Source organism: Bos taurus, chromosome 4 (genome assembly GCF_002263795.3).
Source record: "Bos taurus isolate L1 Dominette 01449 registration number 42190680 breed Hereford chromosome 4, ARS-UCD2.0, whole genome shotgun sequence".
NCBI classification, from domain to species: Eukaryota; Metazoa; Chordata; class Mammalia; order Artiodactyla; family Bovidae; genus Bos; species Bos taurus.
Genome location: NC_037331.1, coordinates 118,253,710 through 118,278,087, shown reverse-complemented (window position 1 = coordinate 118,278,087; position 24,378 = coordinate 118,253,710). Strand labels below are relative to the sequence as shown.

General features: G+C 42.6%; 1 protein-coding gene across 8 annotated transcripts in view; it reads left to right on the top strand.

Moving 5' to 3' along the window:
• LMBR1 (limb development membrane protein 1) overlaps positions 1–24,378 on the top strand; it is a 132,922-nt gene that overhangs the window by 18,824 nt on the left and 89,720 nt on the right. For 4 of the 8 annotated variants that reach the window (XM_024990682.2, NM_001075786.3, XM_024990680.2 and 1 more), the window contains exons 2-4: positions 4,257–4,329; positions 6,779–6,818; positions 9,056–9,195. In XM_024990682.2, the coding sequence (XP_024846450.1) occupies positions 4,257–4,329; positions 6,779–6,818; positions 9,056–9,195 (253 nt within the window). Of the gene's footprint in view, positions 1–4,256; positions 4,330–6,778; positions 6,819–9,055; positions 9,196–24,378 lie in introns of those variants that run through there. The other 4 variants (XM_059885581.1, XM_059885582.1, XM_059885583.1 and 1 more) reach the window with 4 other exon arrangements.

Here is a 24,378-nt window from a genome sequence, read left to right as displayed (position 1 = left end):
ATTTTCCCAACCGCCCTGAAGGTGGGTGTGCATGGTGCCCTCTGTGATGCCGCACAGCTGCATGAGTTGCAGAGACTCATTGGAGCAGCGTCTGCGTGCACTGGGGCACGAGATGCATGGCCCTGAGGACCCAGCTCCTCTGACAGGGAAGTCATGAGCGACGACGACCATGAGCATTGTGAAACCTGTGGGTCCCTGGTTGGCAGTGAGGCCCGTGGTGCAGCAGAAAGGGAAGCATGAGAAGCCTGTGGCCCACGGGGCATCCTCGAGGGGGCATCCTCAAGTGGCCCCCAGTGTGACTGAGTTCACGATGTATCGACCATACACTCAGCTGGAGTTGGTCGACTTGGGTAAATGGTTTTGGCAAAGGCAAGGGGAACCCTTGGCAGCATGGCTTTTGTGAACCTGGAGCATAGGGGTGGACAGTATGTATCATTTGTTCTGGGGACGAAATAGAATGGTTGGCGTCTATAACCACTCACCCCTCACTCAAACAGAGGTTGTGGGACTTTACGAGACTGCATATCCCTGCTTGTTAGTGAGGCCCATGGTACAGCTGAGAGTGGAAAGGCAATGTCAGTGCCTGCAGCGAGAGACTGGGTGGGGACACGAGCTCGCCATGTGGGCTGAGACCCCGAGGATACAGACTCGTGATGTGAGCTGTGAATGCTGCAAAAATCCCCTCTTTGAAGGTGAAGGAGTGGGCCCGGTGCCTGGGGAGGGTTTAGTGGGTCCTTACTGAGAGAAGTAGAGGGATAGCATGGGAGACCCCATTTTGAAAGTGTGAAGACCCGAAGGGGCCTGAGCTGGGAGGGGCCCCTTCTGGGAAAAGTGTTAGTCACTCAGTCGTGCCCGACTCTCTGCGACCCCATGGGCTGCAGCCCATCAAGTTTCTCTGTAAATGATATTTTCCCGGCAAGGATACTGGAGTGGGATACATTTCCTTCTCCAGGGGATCTTCCCAACCCAGAAATCGAACCTGGGTCTCCTGCATTGCAGGCAGGTTCTTTACCAAGTGAGCTACAAGGGAAGCTTATGTACACGGATACAAACGTGGGCTGGTTGGTGCAGAGGTGTCCTGTGGAGGCCTGTCCCAGACTCGGAGCAGTGTGTCCTGTGGAGGCCCGTCCCAGACTCGGAGCAGTGTGTACTCTGAAGGCCGTGTCCTGTAAGGTCCGGGTTACTCACTAGGGGAAGACTGCGGAAGATAGGCTGCATGTAGATTGTGAAGTGAGAGACCCTGAGGGGGTGGAATGTCGGCAGAGAGCAGTTGGCCCGGTGGCGGTGGTCAGGCTCTCTGGCCCCATGTTTTGTAAATACGTGCTTGTGTAACAGCTGAGCTCACTTACAGCTCTGCGCGTACACACCATGATGGGCCCACCTGGCCGCTGGCCACTGTTGTTCTGAAAGTGTGGATGAGCTCCACCTGAACAAGCCCTTGTGGTATGTCATGGCCGTGTTACGGCGTGTCCGCTGGGTCAGCCACGCGGAGAGGGCACAGCACTTCTGCTGCTGCGGCTGCTCTGCCAGTCAGGACAGCATAAGTGTGTTTGCGGTTCCTGCAAGTCCTTGAGTTGTCTTCCAGCTTCCCTGCTTGCACCTTGCCTACCATGGGTTCATTGAACAGGGAGAATACAGCGAGACAGGTACCTGTTAGAGTCATCATGCCTGTGATGGTTCATGGGAGCTCAGCCTACACCTGCCTCAGCATCTGAGGATCAAGTTCTCATCTCACGTTGTGTAGCATCGTCAGGCTTCCTGTGTTGCTTCGAGTTTAGGCTTGGGCTTGCCTGGAACGTTAAAGACCATTTCTTTAAACATTTGTTTAAACTTTAAACACCACTTCTGTGGTGTTTCTCCACTGCCTTTACCTCCGATTATCCTGTGTGATGTGCGTATGTCTTGTCCCACCCTCATGGGCAATTCATTTGATGTGCTTGCTTCTCTTTCACTGAGAAAATAGAAGCTGCTCGCGCTGCCGCCGCCATCTCCTTGCCGCCTGCAGCGGGACTCGGATGCCCTCGGCTCCTGCCTCTCCTCCTCCCTTCACTGTGCATAAATTTGTGTCTGTGGCCCCTCAGCTTGAGTGCCTTTCTTCAGAGATTCTGCCTTTCCTGCATCAGTGAGTAAGCAGTAGATCGTTCCAACAATTGTGTAACTGTTCTCATCTTAAAAAACCCCTCTGAGGAGTCTGTTTCTCATCGCCTTTGTGTGCTGCCCTTTATTATAAAACTCCTGAAAAGAACTACTTCCATTTTGTTCCGGTTTTTCTCCCTTCTTGTTCCTTTTCACTTCAGTCAGGGTTTTGTCTCCACCCTTCCAGAAAGGCCGCTCTTGTCAAGGTCGTCCATGACCTCCATGTTGCTAAATCCAGCTGTCAGTTCTCAGTCCTCATCTTACTTGACCTGTTAGCAGCATTTGACACAGTCGATAATTCTGTTTCCTGGATAAACTCTCCACTTGGCTTTTAGTACATCGGTCTCGTCTTCACCGCTGCTTCTCCATCAGCTTTTGCTGTTTCCTTCTGTTGAGCTGGCTTCTAAATACTGGAGAGCCCGGGCTCTGTTCTCAGACTTCTCTTCTGCGTTGCACTCCCCACTACAGTGGAAAGCTCACTCAGTCTCACGGCTTTAAGTACTGTCTCCTGCTGCTGAGTCTTTTCTTCCTCCGAGCCTGGACCCTCCCACTGGACTGCACAGATTTTTATATCCAACTGCCCATTCCACCGCTCCTCTCCTGAGTGAATGATACATGTTTCAAATTAGACAGTGTAAACTCTACTTCTTATTTCTACCCCTAAACTGCTCCTCCTGTAATCTTCCCTGACTCAGGAAATGGCAACTCTGTCTTTCCAGTTTCTCAGGCCAAGAATCCAATGTTTAGCCCTGCAAGTCCTGTCAAGTCTGCTTTCAAAGCCTCCCTCCTCGTCACCTGCACTGCAGAGTCTGCGTGACCTCTCCTCTGGATCACCGAGTGCCTCCTGACTGTGCTCCCTGCCCTGTTGCTCCCCTTCTGGTTGAGTCTCCACGCTGTGACTCGACTGAGCCCTTTGCAGTGTGTGGGATCATGTCACTGCCCTGCTCCGTGGCTGTGCACTGTCCAGTCCAAGGTCGTTCTCCATCTTATGGCCTCCAGCCCTTCTTCAGAAACCCACGTACAAGGGACATCTCTCAGCTTTATCATCCCTGGAATGGTTTCATTTGAGAGTCTTCAAAACATTTCTGGTGTGGTCCACAGTTCCGTTAAGCCTTTATTTCAAGCACACTTGGTTGGTAACTGACATGAGGTCTGCCATTCCTTCACCCATCGTATTTTGCCTGCCATACCCTAGGTAAGATAGAAATTAAAAGGACTTTAATATTGAAAAACTTTTTTGTGAAACTGCTTTTTGTTTTGATATGTGGTGTGATTATTGAATAATCCTCACCCCACATTGATGTGTGAGGCCTCTTGTATGTATAACCATGGTACATACATTTAAAAAAATTAAGACAAATTCTATTTTGATCTTGGTTGTGTGTGGGGCTCTCCGTTGCTCTGCATGGGCTTCTCTAGTTGCAGTGAGCAGGGGCTGCTCTTCGTTGTGGCAGGCTTTTCATCGTGGTGGCTCCTCTCGTGGAGCATGGGCTCCCGGGGCACGGGCTCCAGCGGTTGCAGCACGCGGCTCAGTGGCTGTGCCTCAAAGACTCTAGCGCACAGGCTCAGGGCTTGAGCCCCTGGGCTCGAGAGCGAGGGCTCAGCAGTGCTGGTGTATGGGCTTGGTTGCTCCATGGCACCTGTGTCTTCTGGACCAGGTATCGAACCGTGTCGCCTGCACTGGCAGGCAGATTCTTATCCACTGTAACACCAGGGAAGTCCACATTTTCCTATAATTGAATCTATCTCATTGATCGTCAGGTTTTGGTGCCAGCATTACTCTTTAAGTGTTATTGAAACTTCAGAGTGTGTTTTAATATTTGGTGGGGATAGTAGCATCTCATGAGTTGACTTTTCACAATTGTCAGTGCCGGTCTCGTTCTTAACAACAGTCCCATGGTTGTGAAACAACTCGGTCAGTTTATGAAAAGAAAACGCCCACTGGTTTAGACCGAGCTGACTAGCTTGTAGAAGTTAATACTTCATAATACTTGTTATTAGCTAAAAGTTTTACTATGTAATAGATTAAATTCTTTTCCCTTATAAATACCAAAGATCTATTTTGTTTTACTTAAAAAGGTATGCAAAAAAAGTAAATGCGTTACATTTTTTTGTTTCAGATCTGTTTCCTTATTTTTGCCATACTCTACATTGTCTCCTACTTCATCATCACAAGATACAAGAGAAAATCAGGTAAGCAGACACACGCTAATGAACGCTTTGACTCTAATGCCATGCGGTCTAGACATGTTCCATGGCCACACGGCACCATCAGCATGGTTAGTGTGTTCCTTATGCCTGTGATTGCGGCAGGCAGCTGCCTGATACTAAGAGCACTGAAAATAACCTCCAGGGAATCTGACTACTTGCAGGGTCAGTAGTCAGACCCAGGTCTGCTTCTTAGCCCTGAGCCCTTGTTTATCCTCATTCTTATATTCAACTAAGAATAGCCCAGGGCTCTTCAGTGTCTGGGAAATTCCAGAGTTTATGAGGATGTTTGGTTCCTCAGCTCTGAATTTGAGCGTAGTCACCCCCATCACCCCTACCCCATTCTTTCTCTCACTACCAGAATATTGTTTCTTTCTAAAGTGGTATAGACTTTAGAGTGTCCATGATACCCAGATGGTGCTAGTGGTAAAGAACCCGCCTACCAATGCAGAGATGTAAAGAGACAAGGTTCGATCCCTGGGTCAGGAAGATCCCCTGGAGGAGGGCATGGCACTCCAGTATTCTTGTTTGGAGAATACCCTTGGATAGAGGAGCCAAGGGGATTCTGGTGGGCTACAGTCTACAGGGTCGCAAAGAGTCCAATGTGACTGATGCGACTTAGCACACATGCATAATACCATTTAACATTCAATTATGTATTATGTTATTCTTTTATTTTTTCATATGTATCCTTATCTCACTGGGGGACCATTATATCTTTTTTTAAAATGAATACAGATTTTTATGCCAGAGTTTTGTAAGTAACTAACCATTGTTTTTTTAATAAAATAACTAGTTACTGACTTCTGTTAAATTTGAGCTACTTCTTTGAAATCACAAGATTTCCACTTGTGATGCTAGGCTAATCGTAGGTGCCATGTGAATATTTAAAGATTTCATATATTAAAGATTCCTTATGTTATCATATTAAACTTTAAGAATTTTTAAAGAAATCAGGAAATAGTGCTTGCTGTAGTGCACTGCTTGGCTTTGTGACTGCACTGAAATACTCTTTGGATTCCTTAATCTCTCAAAATTTTGAAGAACTGGGATCCAAGACAGTGTCTTAGCTCCTTTAAAAGATGTCTTGGCATCAAGCTTCATAGATTATGTACATTGAACAAGGGAGAGAGAGAGAAGGAATGAACCATGCATTGTTTTAGAGGAAATTAGGGGATGATAAGCAGGAAAACAGGAGATCTATTAGACGTGTTTTAGAGTAATCACAGAAGAGTAAAGAAGACCCTGGACCTGGTTGGTAGAGTGTTGGCAACAGAACTGAAATGGATGTGAAGCTATTAAAACACTCTTCAAGATTTTGTGGTTGATTAAATGTAGGTACAACAATATAAAAATTAATTGTGACAATGGTACTTTGTGGTCTCTCTGGTTATAGAAGTATTTTGGGCAGCCAGTAATTAAGAGTTTGGACTAAGAGAATGGCCCAAATATGCCACTGTCACTGAAGCAGGTGGCTACTCAGAATTCCAGAGCCCCACACAGAGAGCCTTTGAGGACACCCCCAGTGAGGTGTTGAGGAGAAAGAAGGGCTGGGGTGTTGTGTAATATTTTTGTAATTGGATCATAGTCTCCTTAGCTGGTAAGATTATGTGGGAGGACTAAAAAGATGGCCAACCGCCACGAGAGAGGGAGAGGGTAGGGCGAGGAAGCACCCGAGCAAGGGCCATCTGCTCCTTGAAAGAGACACAAAGCGCGTGTATTTCTGTCTGTAACTGGAACAGAATGATGCGGTGTCAAGGCAGTGGTGTACAGGGTGGTTTGGGGTAAAATCCTCATTCTTACCATTACTAACAATAGGCTGAAACGACAGAAAAGTGTGTGAGTTCTAAGATTCTGAATTTTAATTTTATAATAAATTTTTTTGGGGGCTATTATCAACCAGGGGCTTCCCTGGTACCTCAGATGGTAAAGAATTTGCCTGCAATGCAGGAGACCTGGGTTTGATCCCTGGGTCAGGAAGATGCCCTGGAGCAGGGAATGGCAACCCACTCCAGTGGTCTTGCTTGGAGAATCCCATGGACAGAGGAGCCTGGCGGCCGCAGTCCACAAAATCACAAAGAATTGGACACAGCTGAGCTACTAACACACATTATCAACCAGAAAATTTCATTCATTAGCAATTTCACTGACTTCGTATAACAGTCAACTTGAATGTGGTTCCAAGGTTATACTGAGTTTTATTTCCCTGAGCACTAAAGATTTGGAAGATGTTGATTTATATATGGGAGTTTTGTTAATCAGGATTGATCAGTCAAAAGACTCTTGTTGTTCTTTAACCATATTCTATCCTATCTGATTTAGTGAGATTTAGAGTTGGAAAATTGCTTCTTCAGGTTTATATTTTATGTTTTTTTAAATTAATGAAGCATTTTCTTGGAAGATAAAAATATTAATGCCTTGAACATTTTTGCAGATGAACAAGAAGATGAAGATGCCATAGTCAACAGGATTTCGTATGTATTTTAATGTTCAGTTCTCGTGTTTCTAATTCTAGAGTCATGAATTTTCATTAATACTGCCCTTTGGGCAGAAATATGGAAAAAATTCACCTAAAGTATTACAACAACTTTAAAGTATTACAGCAGCCTTTTTAAGAAAGTACATGTAAGCAAACACGTGGATACTTGTGGACTGATTATCTGTTGAAATTTGCTGCTTAAGGAGCCAACAGAAGGTCTTGGTCATCCCTTAGCCTCTCTCAGCCTGCACCAGGAAGTCCTGTTGGCTTTGTCGTCAGTCTGCTCCATTTCAGAAGGCAATGTTTCTAGAACTGCCTTCAGTTCTGAGGAACACTTTTCTGCAGGTATATAAGCAGTCACCATGTCTGCATTTTCTGGCTTGACCCCGGGCCCTACTTTGAGGCCCCCTTGTTGGCATTTAGCGGTGCGGCATCAGCGTTTTATGGATAGTTCTCCTAGCCATTCAAGGGCAGCAGATGGTATGACCCTGTTTTGTATCTCTAAGGCCAGTCACAATACCTTCTAGAAGGTTTTTGATGTAAGGTCCACTGTTATATTTATGGTGACTATATATTCAGGATTTCTGGGTAACTTTTGATTTCAAAACCATTTGTGTGTCCTCATACACTTGCTCCTTGGTCACGTGCACTTCCTAGCTTTACACTTGGGAGCCACGGTGGGCCTCTACAGCTGGGCTGCTGGCCAGTGTGCTGAGGGTCAGGAGGTAGAGGGGCTGGGAAGGCTTCATGGGGCACGGGACGCAGAGGGGCCCCAAGGGAGAGGGCCGACTGCCCAGACACATGGAGGCTGAGAAGCTGCTCCCTGTGAGGAGGGTGGGTGAGCCTGACAGTGTGTGGGCCCTGTCGTGGCCAGGGGGGCTCGGGAGGATGGCTTGGGAGTCTTGTGCAGGACCAGGGGGCGGGGCCTGTGGGTGCGAAGGAGGGAGCAGAGGTGGCCGTCACAGGCGGAGGACAGAGGGGAGGTCACGGGAGGTCACCTGGGGGTAGGTGACTGAGCTGGCAGTGCAGCTGGGATGGAGATGGGGCCCCACTTCTCCCAGCAAACAGGCTGTGCATCCAGCACAACCGCTTGGTAAGCCTACTCCTGTGCTTGAGTTGAATTGTATTTTTGACATGTATCATATGTCTACATTAAAAAGTTTATCAGTCATTTGCTAAACAGGGGAGGTTATCTTTGGCTTTTAAGTAGGAAAACACTTCTCTTGGTTGCCACAAGATGGCACTGGCCTCAAAGTTACTCTGTTAGATGTGTTTTGAGCATTTAGTATGATTTTTTTTTTTCTTACACGTATTTTCACATTCTTTCTACATTAAATTTAATGGAATGGATATTAAATTAAAATTTCATCTCTAATTTTAGTGAGGGAGGTTCCATTTTCCTGTGTCATTTTAGTCTTCAAAAAACTTTAAAAATTAGATATTAAAATTTTAAGCATTTTGGACGTGTATAACTGAGAAAGTGAAAGCCCCTTATGGGCCCTCTCCTAGGACTTGTTATATATTATGCTAGATTTTTTTAATGTACCTCTTTTCCTGTGTGAAAATGTACATGTTGGGGGAGAGGGATGGGAGAGAGCGTGGTTTATATTTATTGTCTGTGCTTTTCAACTTTATTTTAGACATTTTCCATATTACACATTTTGAGCTATCCTATTTTAAAAAATGACAAAATCATCTTTTAAATATTGTTTAATAGTTCCCTACAAGTTATTATATAGTTTATTTAACCTTTACCTATTTTAAGAGATAGTAGACCAATGGCTTTTTAAGTTTTTATTCCAGAAATAACCATTTTAGCTTAAGTCGTTTTTCATACTGTTTTCACAAGTATTTTTTTCACCTGAAACAGCTGTTGCATTGCTCTTAGCATATATTGCCAGCGTTGTTAATTAAATGCAATTGTGAAATAAATACTTAAATTTAAAAGAGGAATGAGACTACAATTTATTCTTCATAAATGTGTGAAGTACGCTGTCTCCAGTCTCTGTCTGCTTTAGGCCCACTTGGTAGACTTAAGGGTCTTTTCACAGGTGAGTTTTAGAGTTGGTCTAGTTTAACTTCTGGGACCATATGTATATCGTTTGTCTTCCAACTGCGTATACTCACCGAGATGCGTGTTGGCTCTGTTGGGATGTAAGCGCTGCAGAGCTGGGCCCTCCGCAGCCCCGCCGGCCCGGCCTCTGCTGACGCTGGCTCTCCCCTTCCTTCCAGGCTGTTCCTGAGCACCTTCACTCTGGCAGTGTCGGCTGGAGCAGTCTTGCTTCTACCCTTCTCGATAATCAGCAACGAAATCCTGCTTTCTTTTCCCCAAAACTACTATATTCAGTGGCTGAATGGCTCCCTGATTCATGGTTAGTATATATGTCTTAATATAATCACAATTAGTATTTTCATTTTATACTGTACTATATTTAAAATTTTTCCCTTTCTTATTTTCCATAAAAATGTGGATCTTCCTTCAGTAAACTATTTGAGTCCTTCATAAAATCAGAAAATCAGATTTTACTTACTAGTCTGATTCTTAGTTGTGAAAAGCTTTTCTACAAGAAACAGCATTTATACTGGGATTTTGATAAATACATTTTCATTTAATTATTTAGCAAGAGAATTTTGATTTATCTGGATATGTCAGAATTCAACCTCCATTTCAGACCTTAAAAAAAAAAAAGCTTACCATAGTTTATTTTATTTCTTTGCTGTTCATTTCTGTAGTCATTTCAGAATGTGTGATAGAAGGGGGAGAAACTGTTTTGTCAAGGACAGACTTCAGAATTTGTTGTTGCTGTGGTTCAGTTGGTAAGTCTTGTCTAACTCTTTGTGGCCCCATGGGCTGCAGCACACCAGTCTCTTCTGTCTTCCACTATCTCCCGGAGTTTGCTCATACTCACGTCAACTGAGTTGATGATGCCGTCCAACCATTTCTTCCTTTGTCACCCCCCTCTCCTGCCTTCAATCTTTCCCAGCATCAGGGTCTTTTCCAGTGAGTGAGCTCTTCTTATCAGGTGACCAAAGTGTTGGAGTTTCAGCTTCAGCCTCAGTCCTCCCTGTGAATATTCAGGGCTGATCTCCTTTAGGATTGACTGGTTTGCTCTCCTTGCTGTCCAAGCGACTCACAAGAGTCTTCTCCAGCACCACAGTTCAGAAGCATCGATCTTCGGCGCTCAGCCTTCTATGGTCCAGCTCTCACATCCATACATGATGACTGGGAAAACTGCTTTGACTATGTGGACCTTTGTCAGCAAAGTGATGTCTCTGCTCTTTAATATGCTGTCTAGGTTGGTCATAGCTTTCCTGCCATGGAGCTGCAGTCACCGTCCACCGTGATTCTGGAGCCCAAGAAAATAAAATCTCTCACTGTTTCCACTTTTTCCCCTTCTATTTGCCACAAAGTGATGGGACCAGATGCCATGATCTTCGTTTTCTGAATGTTGAATTTTAAGCCAGCTTTTTCACTCCTCTCTTTTACCTTCATCAAAAGGCTCTTTGTTCCTCTTGGCTTTCTTCCATAAGAGTGGTATCATCTGCATATCTGAGGTTATTGTTTATTCTCCTGGCAATCTTGATTTCAGCTTGTGTTTCATCCAGACCAGCATTTTGCATGATGTTTTCTGCAAAGAAGTAAAATAAGCACGGTGACAACATACAACCTTGATGTACTCCTTTCCCAGTTTTGAACCAGTCCGTTGTTTCATATCTGGCTCTAACTCTTGCCTCTTAACCTGCATATAGGTTTCTCAGGAGGTAAGTAGGTAGTCTGGTACTCCCATCTCTTTTAGGATTTTCCCATTTTGTTGTGATCCACACAGTCAAAGGCTTTAGCATAGTCAATGAAGCGGAAGTAGATGTTTTCCTGGAATTTCCTTGCTTTCTCTGTGATCCAGTGGATGTTGGCCATTAAGATCTCTGGTTCTTCTGCCTTTTCTAAATCCAGCTTGTATATCAGGAAGTTCTCTTTTCATGTACTGCTGAAGCCTAGCTTGAAGGATTTTGAACATTACCTTGCTAGCATGTGAAATGAACACAGTTGTATGGTAGCTCTCAGCATTCTTTGGCATTGCCCTTTTTTGGGATTGGAGTGAAAACTGATTTAAAAATTAATGTGGTTAAAAAAATAATGACTTATTTTGGCAGTGTGGTATATTGCTTTGAAGCAAAATAGATCTGAATTTCAGTCTTGGCTCTGTGATTTTCTGGAAATGTTTAGTGAGGTAGGGCATTTTAATTTGTGAAATATATACAAAGATCTGACACGCACATCTTTCTATGTGTTTCATTGTCTTTTGCCCACCTTTTTCCATATTGAATTATGTTATCTCTTTATGTGTGAAACGCATCAGCTGTTTATCAGATTTTTGTAAATATGTTTTTCTGGTTATGTTTTTAATTTTGCGTTTTTGGTTGCAGGATTTTTGCTTTTTATGTGTCCAGTCTTTTTCTTCCTTTGGTTTCTGTAATTGTTTTTGTATTTAGAAGATGATCTCCCTTCATGAGATGTGACAAATACTCCTTTTTTTCTTGTTCTTTAAAAAAGTGGTTTTGTTTGCATGTAACCGTTTAACCCATTTGGAGTTTATACAGATAACTACATCTTTTCTTACCCCTTTGTGTTTGTGTTTAAAGAAATACATACTTGCTGTAGAAAATTTGGAAAGCAAAATTTATAGTGAAGAAAATTCGTATTACAGTCTCACAACTCAGAGAGTTGCTATCACCTAAACCCTTGAGTATTGTGTGTGTGCATGTGGACACGTAACTGAGTAGATAATGAGATGGAACCTAATGGAATTCAATAGATGAGAAATTTCCCCTTTTAAATTTATATTTCTTTAATTACTAGTGAGGGTGGGCATTTACAAAGCACATTTTTCGGTCATTTGTATTTGTTTTTTAGTAAATTTCCCCCTGTATTTCTTGTGTCCATTTTTGTAAGTTTTTAAGTATTAACTGTCAGGTTAATTGCAAATGTTTCCTTCCCGGTTGGCCTTTGACATGCTCGTCCTGTTCTTGACAAGAAGAGTTTTGATACCTCAGTCTATTGGGTATTTTACACTAGGCGTGTGTTTTCTGTCACACGTGAAACTGGAAACAAACGGAGTCACTGATGCCCTGAAGACCAAATGAATTCAGTGAAATTAGGACTAATTGTTAAGTGAATAAAGAGAAATTACTCCATTTTTGTTGCTTAGCAATTGAACTCAAGCAAATTAAGGTCTTTACTGACCTTGACACAAAAAAGTAGGCTGTCCCCTGGGAAGTCACCGCGCAAGGTGGGAAACGGCGTGGGGGTCAGATGCGCTGTGTTCTCAGTGGCGGGCTCAAAGATAATCTACCAGTGACTTTCCTGGTAAAGCACTTTCAGATAATATATGATTTGCACGTGTTTTTGGCACATGTGTGAAACGCTTGCTGAGGCTGTCCCCTTGGCCCTCGCTCTCGGTGGTGCTGTGGCTCTGGTGCGTGCGTTTTGAGGACTGGGCTCCAGGTGCTTTCCCGGAAGTGCAGGTGGTCTCAGTCCAGGCTAACCAGAATTATGAGCAAACTGGCCTTTGTTTCCAGTTACTAAACAGAAAATGCATGACACACTTAATGACCTTGAAATACTCTAATCATAGCCATTTATTTATCATTTTTATGGACTGAAAGTGAGAGCTATCAGTACATGATGTGCCATGTATTTATGCTGGAGTCTTAACCTTGGAAGTAAATGTATTTGTTTGTATTGGTTGCTTTTCTGGTTGTAATGTAAGAGGTGTAAGCTCATTGTATTTTGTTTCTGAATCAGGGCTTAGAGAAGCACTTCCCACATAGTGGTAGCCCAGTAAACATGTGTTGTGAGTAGGCAGACTGTAAACAGTAGCTTTAACCTCCAGTGACCATGTCGGCTGAAAGCTGGGGAGCTAGAGGAGGAGCCCCTAAGCTACATCTTTGCTTCTAGATGCATTCTCGTGGTCGGTCTTAGGAAGTCCTAGCCACCAGTGCTGGACGTTGTTCTCGAGGGTTTGATGAGCCTGACTTTGTTTCTGCTTCTGGTTTTTTGGTAGAGCTGCTTGCAGTGAATTTCATAAAGCTTCATATTTATCTTTCTCTTTCTGAATTCATAGTTGTGTTTAATCTTGTAGATGACATCCAAGGAGTGTTTGTTTCCTTAGATTGCCTTGGGGTTGAAGATTCGTCAACCTTAGATATGCTTGCTCCTTTGTTTTTTAAAAATTATAAGCGTTAATGGGGCCAGACTGTCGCAGGGGAGCACCCAGGGTGTGGTTCAGTGTGAGGCTGAAGGCAGTGGTGACAGGGGTCGGGTCAGCTTTGGAGAGTATACATCTGCGTTGCTGTGGCTGCGCGTAGCCTCCGTCCCGGGCACCGTGGCCACTCTTTGATGAGCTCCTTGGGTGATGGCAGGGTGGCTCGGGGAGGAGGCCGACGGGATCTCTGAGACTATGACAAGGCCATCTGTCCACTTTACTATGAGACTCCTCTGCTGAGGTCTCCCTTTGATGGGATGCAAATAAGTTCACATTTTTTTCCCATTCAGAGTGGGCTGTTTGCACACCTCTTCTCCAAATCTCCTTGTGACCAGGTTTCCAGTCACGCTCCTTCCAAGTCCCTGACCTTCCAGCTGAGCCACAGGCCAGTGTGAATGTGTAATTATGTGTCTGAGCAAAGTGAGCGGTCAGGTGCACTGCCCAGAGTCCTGTCCACTGGGAGGATTCCCCGTCACTGCTGGCCTTTGTAGATGTCCCAGGGAGGGCTGTCCCCCTTCCTCTCTGGGGGAAGTGTCTGCTTGGCAGACCCGTCTGTGAGCCAGGCCCCGTCTTCTCTTCCTCTGCCAGCTGATCAGAAGGAATGCCCCACTGGGGCACAGGTACAGTCCAGCTAGGGGGAGACGTGGGGACCGTGGGCGTCAGGGCCACTTCGTGTGACTCACTCGTGCCTGAATTGGGCCTGCTCAGGCACACTCTCCACTCGCGTCTGGGGTTGGGGTGTGGCTGTGCACGTCTACTTTATGGCTTGGCACACCCACCAGTTCCTGATGGCCCACTTAGGTTGCATGGTGACTTGGTGACCCACAGTTAAGTGTTCAGTCTTTACTAAGCCTGACAGCAAGTCAGTAACTTTCTCAGAGGAAAGGTAGTAGTTACCTGCAGGGGGATAGCGGGACTTTGTTCCAAAATCCCAAGGGCCTTTGCTGTGATTCTCCTCCAGGGTCTATCATGGGCTCTGAACAGCATCCTCTCTGCTGCCGACTCTTCCAGCACCATTAGATCTGCTGGGTCATAAGGCCAAGGGCAGAGCAGCCTGCAGAGCTGCCTGGGCCTGCTACAGAGCCTTCTCTTGTTTTGAGCCCTGCTCAAAGCAGCTGCTTTCTGTATCACTCAGCAATGGGCCAGAGTGGCGCACCCGTGCGAGGAGCATGTTCCTTTTCCAAATCCCAAGAAGGCCCTGAGCAGTGCGCCTCTGCTTGGTGTAGGGGAGGCCAGGTGCCACAGCCGCGAAGGGCTGTGACCCAGACCGCTGGGCCTGGAGTGTCTTCCGACAAGTCTAGAGTCGTCGCTGCTGCTTGCTCACTGGGTCTGACTAGCGTACTGTCATCTGTGTAGTGGAGCAGGGTGCAGTCCCCTGGGAGGGAATGGTGATGGAGATCCCTCAAACTCAGCTGTGACATAGGGCCGAGAGGACCTGGGCCCCGAAATCAGGACAGTGAAGATGAGTTGTCTGCTTTACCGGCCGAAAGCAGACTGCTTCCTGCGGGCCTCATGGGTGGGCTTTCCCAGGTGGCCCCAGTGGTGAAGAACCCGCCTGCCAGTGCAGGCCTCATGGCCAGGGATGGAGGAAAAAAGCTTTTGTCACATTGGTGGCATACCAGGTACCAGGACATGTGTTCATTTGCCCTCGCAGTGAAGCTGTGTCTGCTGCAGCAGCGTCACCGTAGCACCCCCTGGTTGACAGTCGCTCTCTGGTTAAGCTGCTAAGAACCTACAGTCATTCTCCAAGGTCCCTCTTGGGGATGTGAGAGTCAGCCCCCTCTCATTCCCCACCTTACCTTCAGGAATGTGGGATTTCTTGTGGGTTATGGTTTCCACGTTAGAGGTGGTTCTAGTGGCTTCCGCTTGGCCTTTCTCACTGTGATAGCTCTTATTCTGCAGGTCACGGAACTGTGTGGGGATTCTGCCTGCATTTGAGCACGTCCATTCCGGTTAGGCATTTCAGACCTGGGGAAAGAACTGCAGCACAGGTTCAGGGACCCACTGAGACGTGTGCAGCCTGAGCTAAACTCCCTTCACCCCCTGACCTCCACAGGCCCCTGCTCTGACCTGGGTGACGTTTTGGGTCCCCTGGAGGTAGTGTCATTTCAGAGTCAGAGTCAGTAGTCCCGGAATGTCTGATGATTTCTCTTACCCAGGGCAGTGATGGTGTCCGTGTTCATGTGCTAACATTTGCTGTCTTGTGACATTTATGGGGTTTTCTTGAATTATTTTTTGTCTTTTTTGTTAAATGTTTTATAAATTTATGCTAAATTCTTTGAGGCCTGGGAACATGTCTTAAATTCTCTTAATCTCCCATGAGGCACCTGTCCTGGTTCTTGCACAGGGACAAGTAAAGATTCATTGATTGGATGAGTAACAGTTATTAATTGTATTATTAGGAATACTTTGCTAGAGTGGACTTAATTTGAAAATAAATTTAATGGCTTATTCTGAATAATTATCAGTATGGAATGATTGTGCCTTTAATGTGTAAATCACATGAGGATTAGAGGCTAAAATACGTGTTGTCAGTGCTTTGATGTCTAAATGTACTCAGTTTAGCTTGAATACAGGGTTGGATCTTGGACATGTGTTTGAAATGTTTCATGTTAACGTATTACCTTGGAATTACAGGGTTCTGGGCCAAAATTCAGTGACATGAATAAATAGAACATTAAACTTAGTTCTAAATTGCTATCTTTCAGTAAGATGTAGCTGTGTCTACAATGAGAAAATTATTACAATGTTTTCTTCGAAAACATAATATAGAAATGGTATTGGAGCTGGAGTGGGTCAGGTTGATAGTCTTCTGCTCACTGATGGTTTTAGCTGGGGCTCTCTGTCACTGTCAGCTGGGTGCTGAGAGAGATGGGTTCATTGTTCCCTTGGTGTGGGCCATGACATGCCAGTGACTGTAGTTTATTATAGGATGGTACAGAAGGGACCGAGAGGACAAGTTAAAATGGTAGCTACAATTGTATTATTTTTAATTCTAATTTATTATTACAATTAAAATAGTGAAAGAATAAAAATAAAAGAAAGTGTCCATTGTATTCACTTTCTGTATCTTCACTATTAGTAAGTGGAGAAGCACGGAATTCTCCAGATGAACCACCACCCAGCTGCTTAGTGGCTCTCCCTTCTTGAGTGAGGAGAGTGCTTTGGGACTGGAGGAAGGTCGTTGCCCAGCGTTGTAAACACACTTAAGTGCCACTGACTTATCCACTTCAAACTGATACTTTCATGCATGTGGATTTAAAATGAAAATGAAACTTTCATATACCTTTGGATAGAATCAAGTTATAACCTTAAGTTAAATAAGGAAATAATTCTTCAGTTTTTGGGGTATTTTCTCTCAGCTAAGCTATCTATGCTCACTTATGACCAGACAGAGATACACATTTGTAATATGATTGACCATTTGAAGATTCAGCCTGTTGAAAGATAACGACAATGAATCTGGCTTGACTTTGCAAGGTGTGTGTGCCGTATTTTGATTTGTCAGCAAGAAGAGCCAGTGTGATATTTTGGCCATGATGCAAGGACAGCCCCAAACCCATCTTTGTTTTATACATTTTCAAGACCCGCAAAAGGTCAAAAAATTCAAACTTTTAGATTATAATCAATTAAATTTAAAAAGGAAAAATAGGTATCATGTTTACTTATGTATAAACATTAAATCAAAAGTCAGTTCTTACTAAATTTTAAGGTATCATCTTTAAATAAATATTACTAACAATTTCTAGTTAATTGGTCTCAATAATTCAGTCATTTATTATAATGTGCATTATTCTAGTTGTATAGTTACTTGATATTTATTATTTATAATGGTGAAAATAAAAAGCAATCTAAGTAGGAGATTTGCTTAAATTTTGGTAGATCCAGACAGTGGAGTGCTTTTTTTACCATTATAGATGATGATGCAGATGAATATGTGTTTATACAGAAAGATGTTGAAAAAAAGTTTTTCTTTGAGTGGTAGGATTATATAATATAGAAAATTTATGTTTTATAAAAAATTTTGTTTTGGTGTTTGCGTTTATAGTATGTCTACAGTAGCTGTGTCTTGCTTTTTAACTTTAAAACCAGGGTTAAAGTGTTTCACGGCTTGTCGCTAAATTTGGTCTTTTTGTTTTGTTTTCCAAGTACAGAAGCAAAAGCTATACTTGTGAGGTTCTCACAACACTCACTATTCAGAGCAAACTTGGAGTCTTTCCTTTAAAGCTTATGCTTTCTTGGAATTTTTTTTATTGTATGTCACTTTTTGGCAGTTGGATTAGATCTTCAATTCCAGTGAAATATGGTTTTAACTTAGTTTTACCGCTTTGGAAATTATTGAATATGGCTGAACTTGAATTAATTTTCTAATTTAAATGAATGAAGTTTTTTGTCTGTGTGATAAAAAGTGATAGTTTTTTTGCTTCATAGTGTTATATTTTGTATTGAAATATTTTGTGACTCCAGCAGATGGAGCTAGAGGGTAATGTATCCATTGGTGATCTGGAAGTTCAGTTTGGCTGGGTTGAGTTTTGAACTAAGTATTCTGGAATTGTTAAATAGCTTTTGTTTGTTTAGATACCTCTTTGGGGGATAGACATTGAATGTCTTTCAAAACAGTTGTCATTGCAACTGATTTAGATAAACTGCAAGTTTTCTGAATTTTTAGGGTTCTACTGTGTTGGAGCATATGATTTTAGTTTTCTGAAGTAGAGAAATTTAGCTAACATTTTTTCTTTTACAAACTGGTAAGTAATAATATATAATACAATAAAGGTGGTGGTAGTAGTATGTTATGTGTATTAGCCCTAATTTTTAATTTAAGAACATTTTATCAAAATTATACCATATTCTTAAGAGATGCTTATGTGTGTCTGATATATGTTTGCAGAATGCTGAAAACTTGGTAAGTTTTCAGTTCAGTTCGGTTCAGTCACTCAGTCGTGTCCGACTCTTTGCGACCCCATGTTAAGTTTTACAGTTTTCAAAAATAAAATGACAACTTAGTGTATAGTAGCTTTATTATTTTTCTAATTAAATGTTCTCATAGTAACTTTAACTTTCTTATATGTGCAGATTTGATAATTAAATTAGCATGAGCTGAGTCTGAAGGTTTCACATTTATTCTGGTTAATAAATTTAATTTTTTGCATTTAATTATTTAGATTTTTTAAAAAGCTGGTTATTTACATAGGTGATTATACTGTTACCTAGAATATTACCATCAACTTTCAAATTCTTTGTGTTAACTGAATTTTTCTTAAAAAAATAAATGTGGTGGTGGTTATATCTCTTTTTGCAGTTGTGGTTGGTAGAACCATCAGCAGTAATGTTGACTTTCCTGGAAAGAGGGAAGTGGGGGAAAATTAAAAAAATTAAATTATATGTGTTATAGTAATATATAAAGTTCAGTACATAAAAGAAGACACCAGTTTCATTACAAACTTAAATGAATTGTTATTCAGAATCTTTGTGATCATCCTGTTTTCTTCACTTATTGATAAAGATTTCTTTATTTAGATTTTCATGACTATCTTCATTTTAAGTGTGTTGGTTAGTTAGAATAGATATTTTTCCGGATTTGTGATCTTTAGCCAAAGGCAGACTTAAATTTTTCAACTTTTGATTTCTAGAGAAGCATTTGAATTTGTGTTTTTCACTACATGAAAGGGACACATAATGATCAGAAGGATAAATTCTAGAAGTATATATATATATACTTTGTATATTTAGAAATCAGCAATAATGATGTCTCCTTTATAACATGGATGATAATTGTTTCAAATTACAAAGCCTAAATAGAAATTTCCCCCTGATTATAAAAGTATAGTGAAGCATTCAAGGTTTATACTCATGGTTGAAACTATTTGAGTGCAACCTCTGAAGCTGCTGCCACTCCATAATTTGTGATTTTGCAGAGGGTAGAATGTGAATTGTGCTTAGCGAGGCTAGAAAGTAAGTAGACTGAGATCTGTGACTGACTGGGGACCCAGCTAGCATCTGCATCTCAATTAAGCTTTGCTGCTCTCTGCCCTTCTTAGGCATTTTGTGGAGAAGTTATTTGATACAGTGGTGTGGAGGATTTTGAGTTTCACAAAGGAATTTAAATATGATTTTTAAGGGTCTTTATATGCCCCTTATAGAAGGCTTAGAACGTGTAGGCCAGTGGGAAGAAAAAAAATCATCCATAATTCTACTGTGTTCACATTGTTAATAATTTGGTATATTTCTTTGCAGTTTATTTTCTGAGCCTGTTTTTTGTCATTGTTGTTTTCATGTACTTTTAATGCCATATTAGAATACAGAGTATTGTTGTGTAAGCTTTTTTTGGTGTAATTAATGAGAATTGTTCTTTAAGGAAAGGATCGAGAGCTGTGACCCCATGGACTGTGGCCCACCAGACTCCCCTGTCCATGGGATTCTCCAAGCAAGAATACTGGAGTGGGTTGCCTGCCTTCCTCCAGGGGATCTTCCCCACCCAGGGATTGAACTTGCATCTCTTATGTCTCCTGCATTGGCAGATGGTTTTGTTTTTTTTGTTGTTGTTTTTTTACCACTGGCCCCACCTGTCTGGCCTAATTGCTGATGTGCTTTGGAATTTTCAGGATTTTGGACCATTTGCATTATGTTGAGACAGGGCGGGAGAGGCACTGATGATAATTTAGCATTTTGGTATGTTATTTCTCTTCTGTTGTTCATGAGTGCTCTGTGAGTTATGTTTTAGCCCAATTTATACATGAACTAGGACGGCAGAGTTTGAGTCCCTTTTCTAGGTCTTGTATAAGCTGGTAGGTGCGATCCCAGGCTGGTCAGACATAAAGTGCCCCTCACTTAGACATCTGCTGCCAGGCCTGGGAAGGCCTTAAACCCTGAGCTGTGTGACTCTCTTGTGCGCTAAGTGCACAGAGTCTGTTCAGCATTTTACTGAAGTCCGGTTTGTTAAAGACTTTCTGTATTTGAAAGACATATTGGTATCTTTAGGCTCGGATGTACTAAGGTGTTCTGTTTTAGTGTTTTCCAAACTGGTCAGAAGCTCAGCTAAGCATTTTGTTTTACTGAGATGGACAGAATTAATGGGCTGTCATATTCTCAGCTTAAACATGGCCCTTAAGAAAATCGTGTGAAACAGATGTTCTCTTCTTGGCAGACCAAAAAGGGCCCTCATGGTCTCATGAGCCCTTAGAATCTCATGAGCTGAAGTGAAGGCTTTCCCAGATAGTATGTTTATTGGAGGCTCTGGGGAAGAACTTGCTTCCAGATTCATTCAAGTCGTGGAGTTTGGTTCTTTAGTTGTGGCCTGCGGCCCCACTTCCCTGCTAGCTGTAGCCAGGTGCCTTCTGCCCTGCAGGCCACCTGCCTCTTTCCTCAGGCTTTCCATGTGACAGCGCCCCCCGCCTCCATCCCCAGCAAAGCTGTGTCAAGTTCTTCCCTGACTTACCCTTCTGCTGCATTCCTGACTCCTCTGAGAGAACGTTCTCTGCTTTTAAACACTCCTTTGGTTAGGTTGTACCCACCTGGCCTATCCAAGATGGTTTCCCTGTCTCTCTTTATTGAAGTCCACAGCTTTAATTGTATCTGCAACATTCTTGTCTCCATGTGTATTGGGTTGAAAGTGTTTCCCCCAAGTTCACATCTGCTTAGAACCTCAGAACATAACCTTATTTGGAAATAATATCCTTGCTGATATAATTAGTAAATTAAGGCCATGATGAATTAGGGTGGGCCCTAGTCCAATAACTAGTGTCCTTACAAGAAGATAAAACAGAGACTTGCACAATGGGCAGAATGTGAAGACAAAGGCTGAGGCTGGAGTGATGCGTCTACGAGGCCAGGAGTGTGCCACCTCCAAGGAAGGGGTCTTCCTAGAACCTCTGCAAGGAGTGTGGTCCTCCTGACACCTTGATTTTGGACCTCTAGCCTCCACAACGGTGGGAGAATAAATTCTCATTGTTTGAAGCTGTCCCGTTTGTGGGACTTTGTTACAGAAGCCCTAAAAACAAACATACCGTGTAGCATATTCACTAATAATACTGGGTAACAGCTCCAGGGATTAAGGCGTGAATATCTTTGGGGATTTGCTCTGCCTCCCATGAGCCTACAGCTGAGTACAAAGCAGGAAAATACAATCCATAATGAAGAGAAAAGTCAGTCAGAACTTGGAATTGACACAGATTCAAAATTAGTAAACAAGAACACTGAAACATTTCTTGTAACTCTGTTTCATTTGTTCCAAGAACTGGAGGAAAGACTGAACGTATTGAGACATGAAAGATGTAAAAAACAACCAAATAAACTTCTAGAGATGAAACCTGTAATATCTGACGTGAAATGTAGTGGATAGGATAAAAGCAGATTAGATATTACAGAAGAGATCAGTGGATTCTAAGACGTAGCAATAGAAAACTGTCTAAAAAAGAAACAGAAAAAAAAAAAATGACTGAAAACCAGGGCATCAGTGATATAATTGATGTTCCTGAAGGAGAGAGGGTTAAGAAAAATATTTGAAAAACTAATGGCAGAAAAATTTCAAGATTAGATTAAAAACTGCAAACCCTCTTATTCAAAAGCTCAACTTGTCCCGGTTACAAGAGACCTGTCAAGATACATCATCAGATTGGTCAAAACAAGTGATAAGGAGAAATCAGAGAAAAAGATATAAAATACAGAGGAACAGTGATGGGAATCACAGCGTCTCTCTTGTGGGAAAAAATGCAAGACAGATGACAGAGCAGCAACGTCTCCGGAGCACTGAGAGAAGAAAGCCCTGCCAGCCTGGTGTATATCCAGTGAAGATGTTTTTCCAAACAGAGTCAAAATAAAGACAGTCTCAGATGTACAAAAGGTGAAAGCCCATCACTGCAGACCTACAGTACCAAAAATAAGGGGCGCCCTCCGAACAGAGGCAGAGTGGCAGAAGACAGAAACCTGGACCTATGAAACAGAATGAGGAGCGCTAGAGGCGGCTGATTTGCGGGTAAATATAAAAGAGTACTTATCACATAAGTCTTATGAAAAGAGAATCGGCTGTTTAAATAACAAACAGTAACAATGTATTGTGAGTTTTATAATGCGCAAGTAAAAGCGCATGCCAGCAATAGCGCAAGGGCGGGAGGAAAGAAGTGGACGTAGGCTGTACGCGTCTTCAGTGCTGTGCGTCAAGTGTTGCTGTACCTCTTGCAGGCAGATTGTGATGATTTAAAGGTGTATATGATAAACCCCAAAGAACCCTAAAGTATCTCAAAGAGAAGTATAGTCAATAAGCAAGCAGAAGAAATAGAATGGTATCATAACAACACTTAATCCAAAGGATCACAGAAAAAGAAGGCAAAGGGAGGACAAAACAGTGGAACAAATACAAAAACCAAGAGCAAACTGATACACTTAAACCTGATCATGGCAGCAAACATCAGTGGTCTAAACATTCTGATTAGAAGACAGAGATTATTAAATTGAATAAAAAAGAAAGCACAAATATATGCTGCCTATAAGAACCTGCTTTAAATGTAAACACACACACACTGGTTAACGGCAATAGGAGAAAAAAGATTTACTATACTAATTCTAACGAAAAGGAAGATGAAGTAATTAGTGTATTATTATCAGAGAAAGGTAAAAACGTTAACAGGCATAAAGATCATTTCATAATAATGAAGGGGTTCATTCATTAAAAGAACATAGTAATAAACTTATCTACTGAAAAAATGCCTATTTACTACATAGCTTCCCTGTTGACTCAGATGGTAAAGAATCCGCCTGCAAAGTGGGAGACCTGGGTTCAATCCCTGGGTTGGGAAGATCCCCTGGAGAAGGGAATGGCTACCCACTCTGGTATTTTGGCCTGGAGAATTCCATGGACAGAGGAGCCTGGTGGGCTACAGTACATGGGATTGCAAAGAGTCAGACACAACTGAGTGACTTCCACTATTAAACACATGAAGCAAAAACTTAAGAAAGGATTAATAGTCAAAGTTACAATTATGTTCAGATATGTACTATCCCTTTTTCAATAATTTATGAAACAAGTAGCCTGGAAAAATTAAGGATATAGAAGACCTGAATAAAATTAGCTATCTTGGCCTAAGTTGTATTGGTGAAACGCTGCCCAACAGTCGTGGAATATACATTCTTTTCAAGTACTCTGGGAATGTGAACCAAGAAAGCCATATTCAGTGTCATTAAACACATTTTAATACTTGAAGTCATAAAAGATGCTCTCTAACTGGAAAATGTCAGTTTTCATTCCAATCCCAAAGAAAGGCAATGCCAAAGAATGCTCAAACTACTGCACAATTGCACTCATCTCACACGCTGGTAAAGTAATGCCCAAAATTCTCCAAGCCAGGCTTCAGCAATACGTGAACCATGAACTTCCGGATGTTCAAACTGGTTTAGAAAAGGCAGAGGAACCAGAGATCAAATTGCCAACATCCGCTGGATCATGGGAAAAGCAAGAGAGTTCCAGAAAAACATCTATTTCTGCTTTATTGACTATGCCAAAGCCTTTGACTGTGTGGATCACAATAAACTGTGGAAAATTCTGAAAGAGATGGGAATACCAGACCATCTGACCTGCCTCTTGAGAAACCTATATGCAGGTCAGGAAGCAACAGTTAGAACTGGACATGGAACAACAGACTGGTTCCAAATTAGGAAAAGGAGTACGTCAAGGCTGTATATTGTCACCCTGCTTATTTAACTTCTATGCAGAGTACATCATGAGAAACACTGGGCTGGAGGAAGCACAAGCTGGAATCAAGATTGCCAGGAGAAATATCAGTAACCTCAGATATGCGATGACACCACCCTTATGGCAGAAAGTGAAGAGGAACTCAAAAGCCTCTTGGTGAAAGTGAAAGTGGAGAGTGAAAAAGTTGGCTTAAAGCTCAACATTCAGAAAACTAAGATCATGGCATCTGGTTCCATCACTTCATGGGAAATAGATGGGCAAACAGTGTCAGACTTTATTTTTCTGGGCTCCAAAATCACTGCAGATGGTGATTGCAGCCATGAAATTAAAAGACGCTTCCTCCTTGGAAGGAAAGTTATGACCAACCTAGATAGCATATTCAAAAGCAGAGATATTACTTTGCCAACAAAGGTCTGTCTAGTCAAGGCTATGGTTTTCCCAGTGGTCATGTATGGATGTGAGAGTTGGACTATAAAGACAGTTGAGCACTGAAGAATTGATGCTTTTGATCTGTGGTGTTGGAGAAGACTCTTGAGAGTCCCTTGGACTGCAAGGAGATCCAACCAGTCCATTCTGAAGGAGATCAGTCCTGGGTGTTCTTTGGA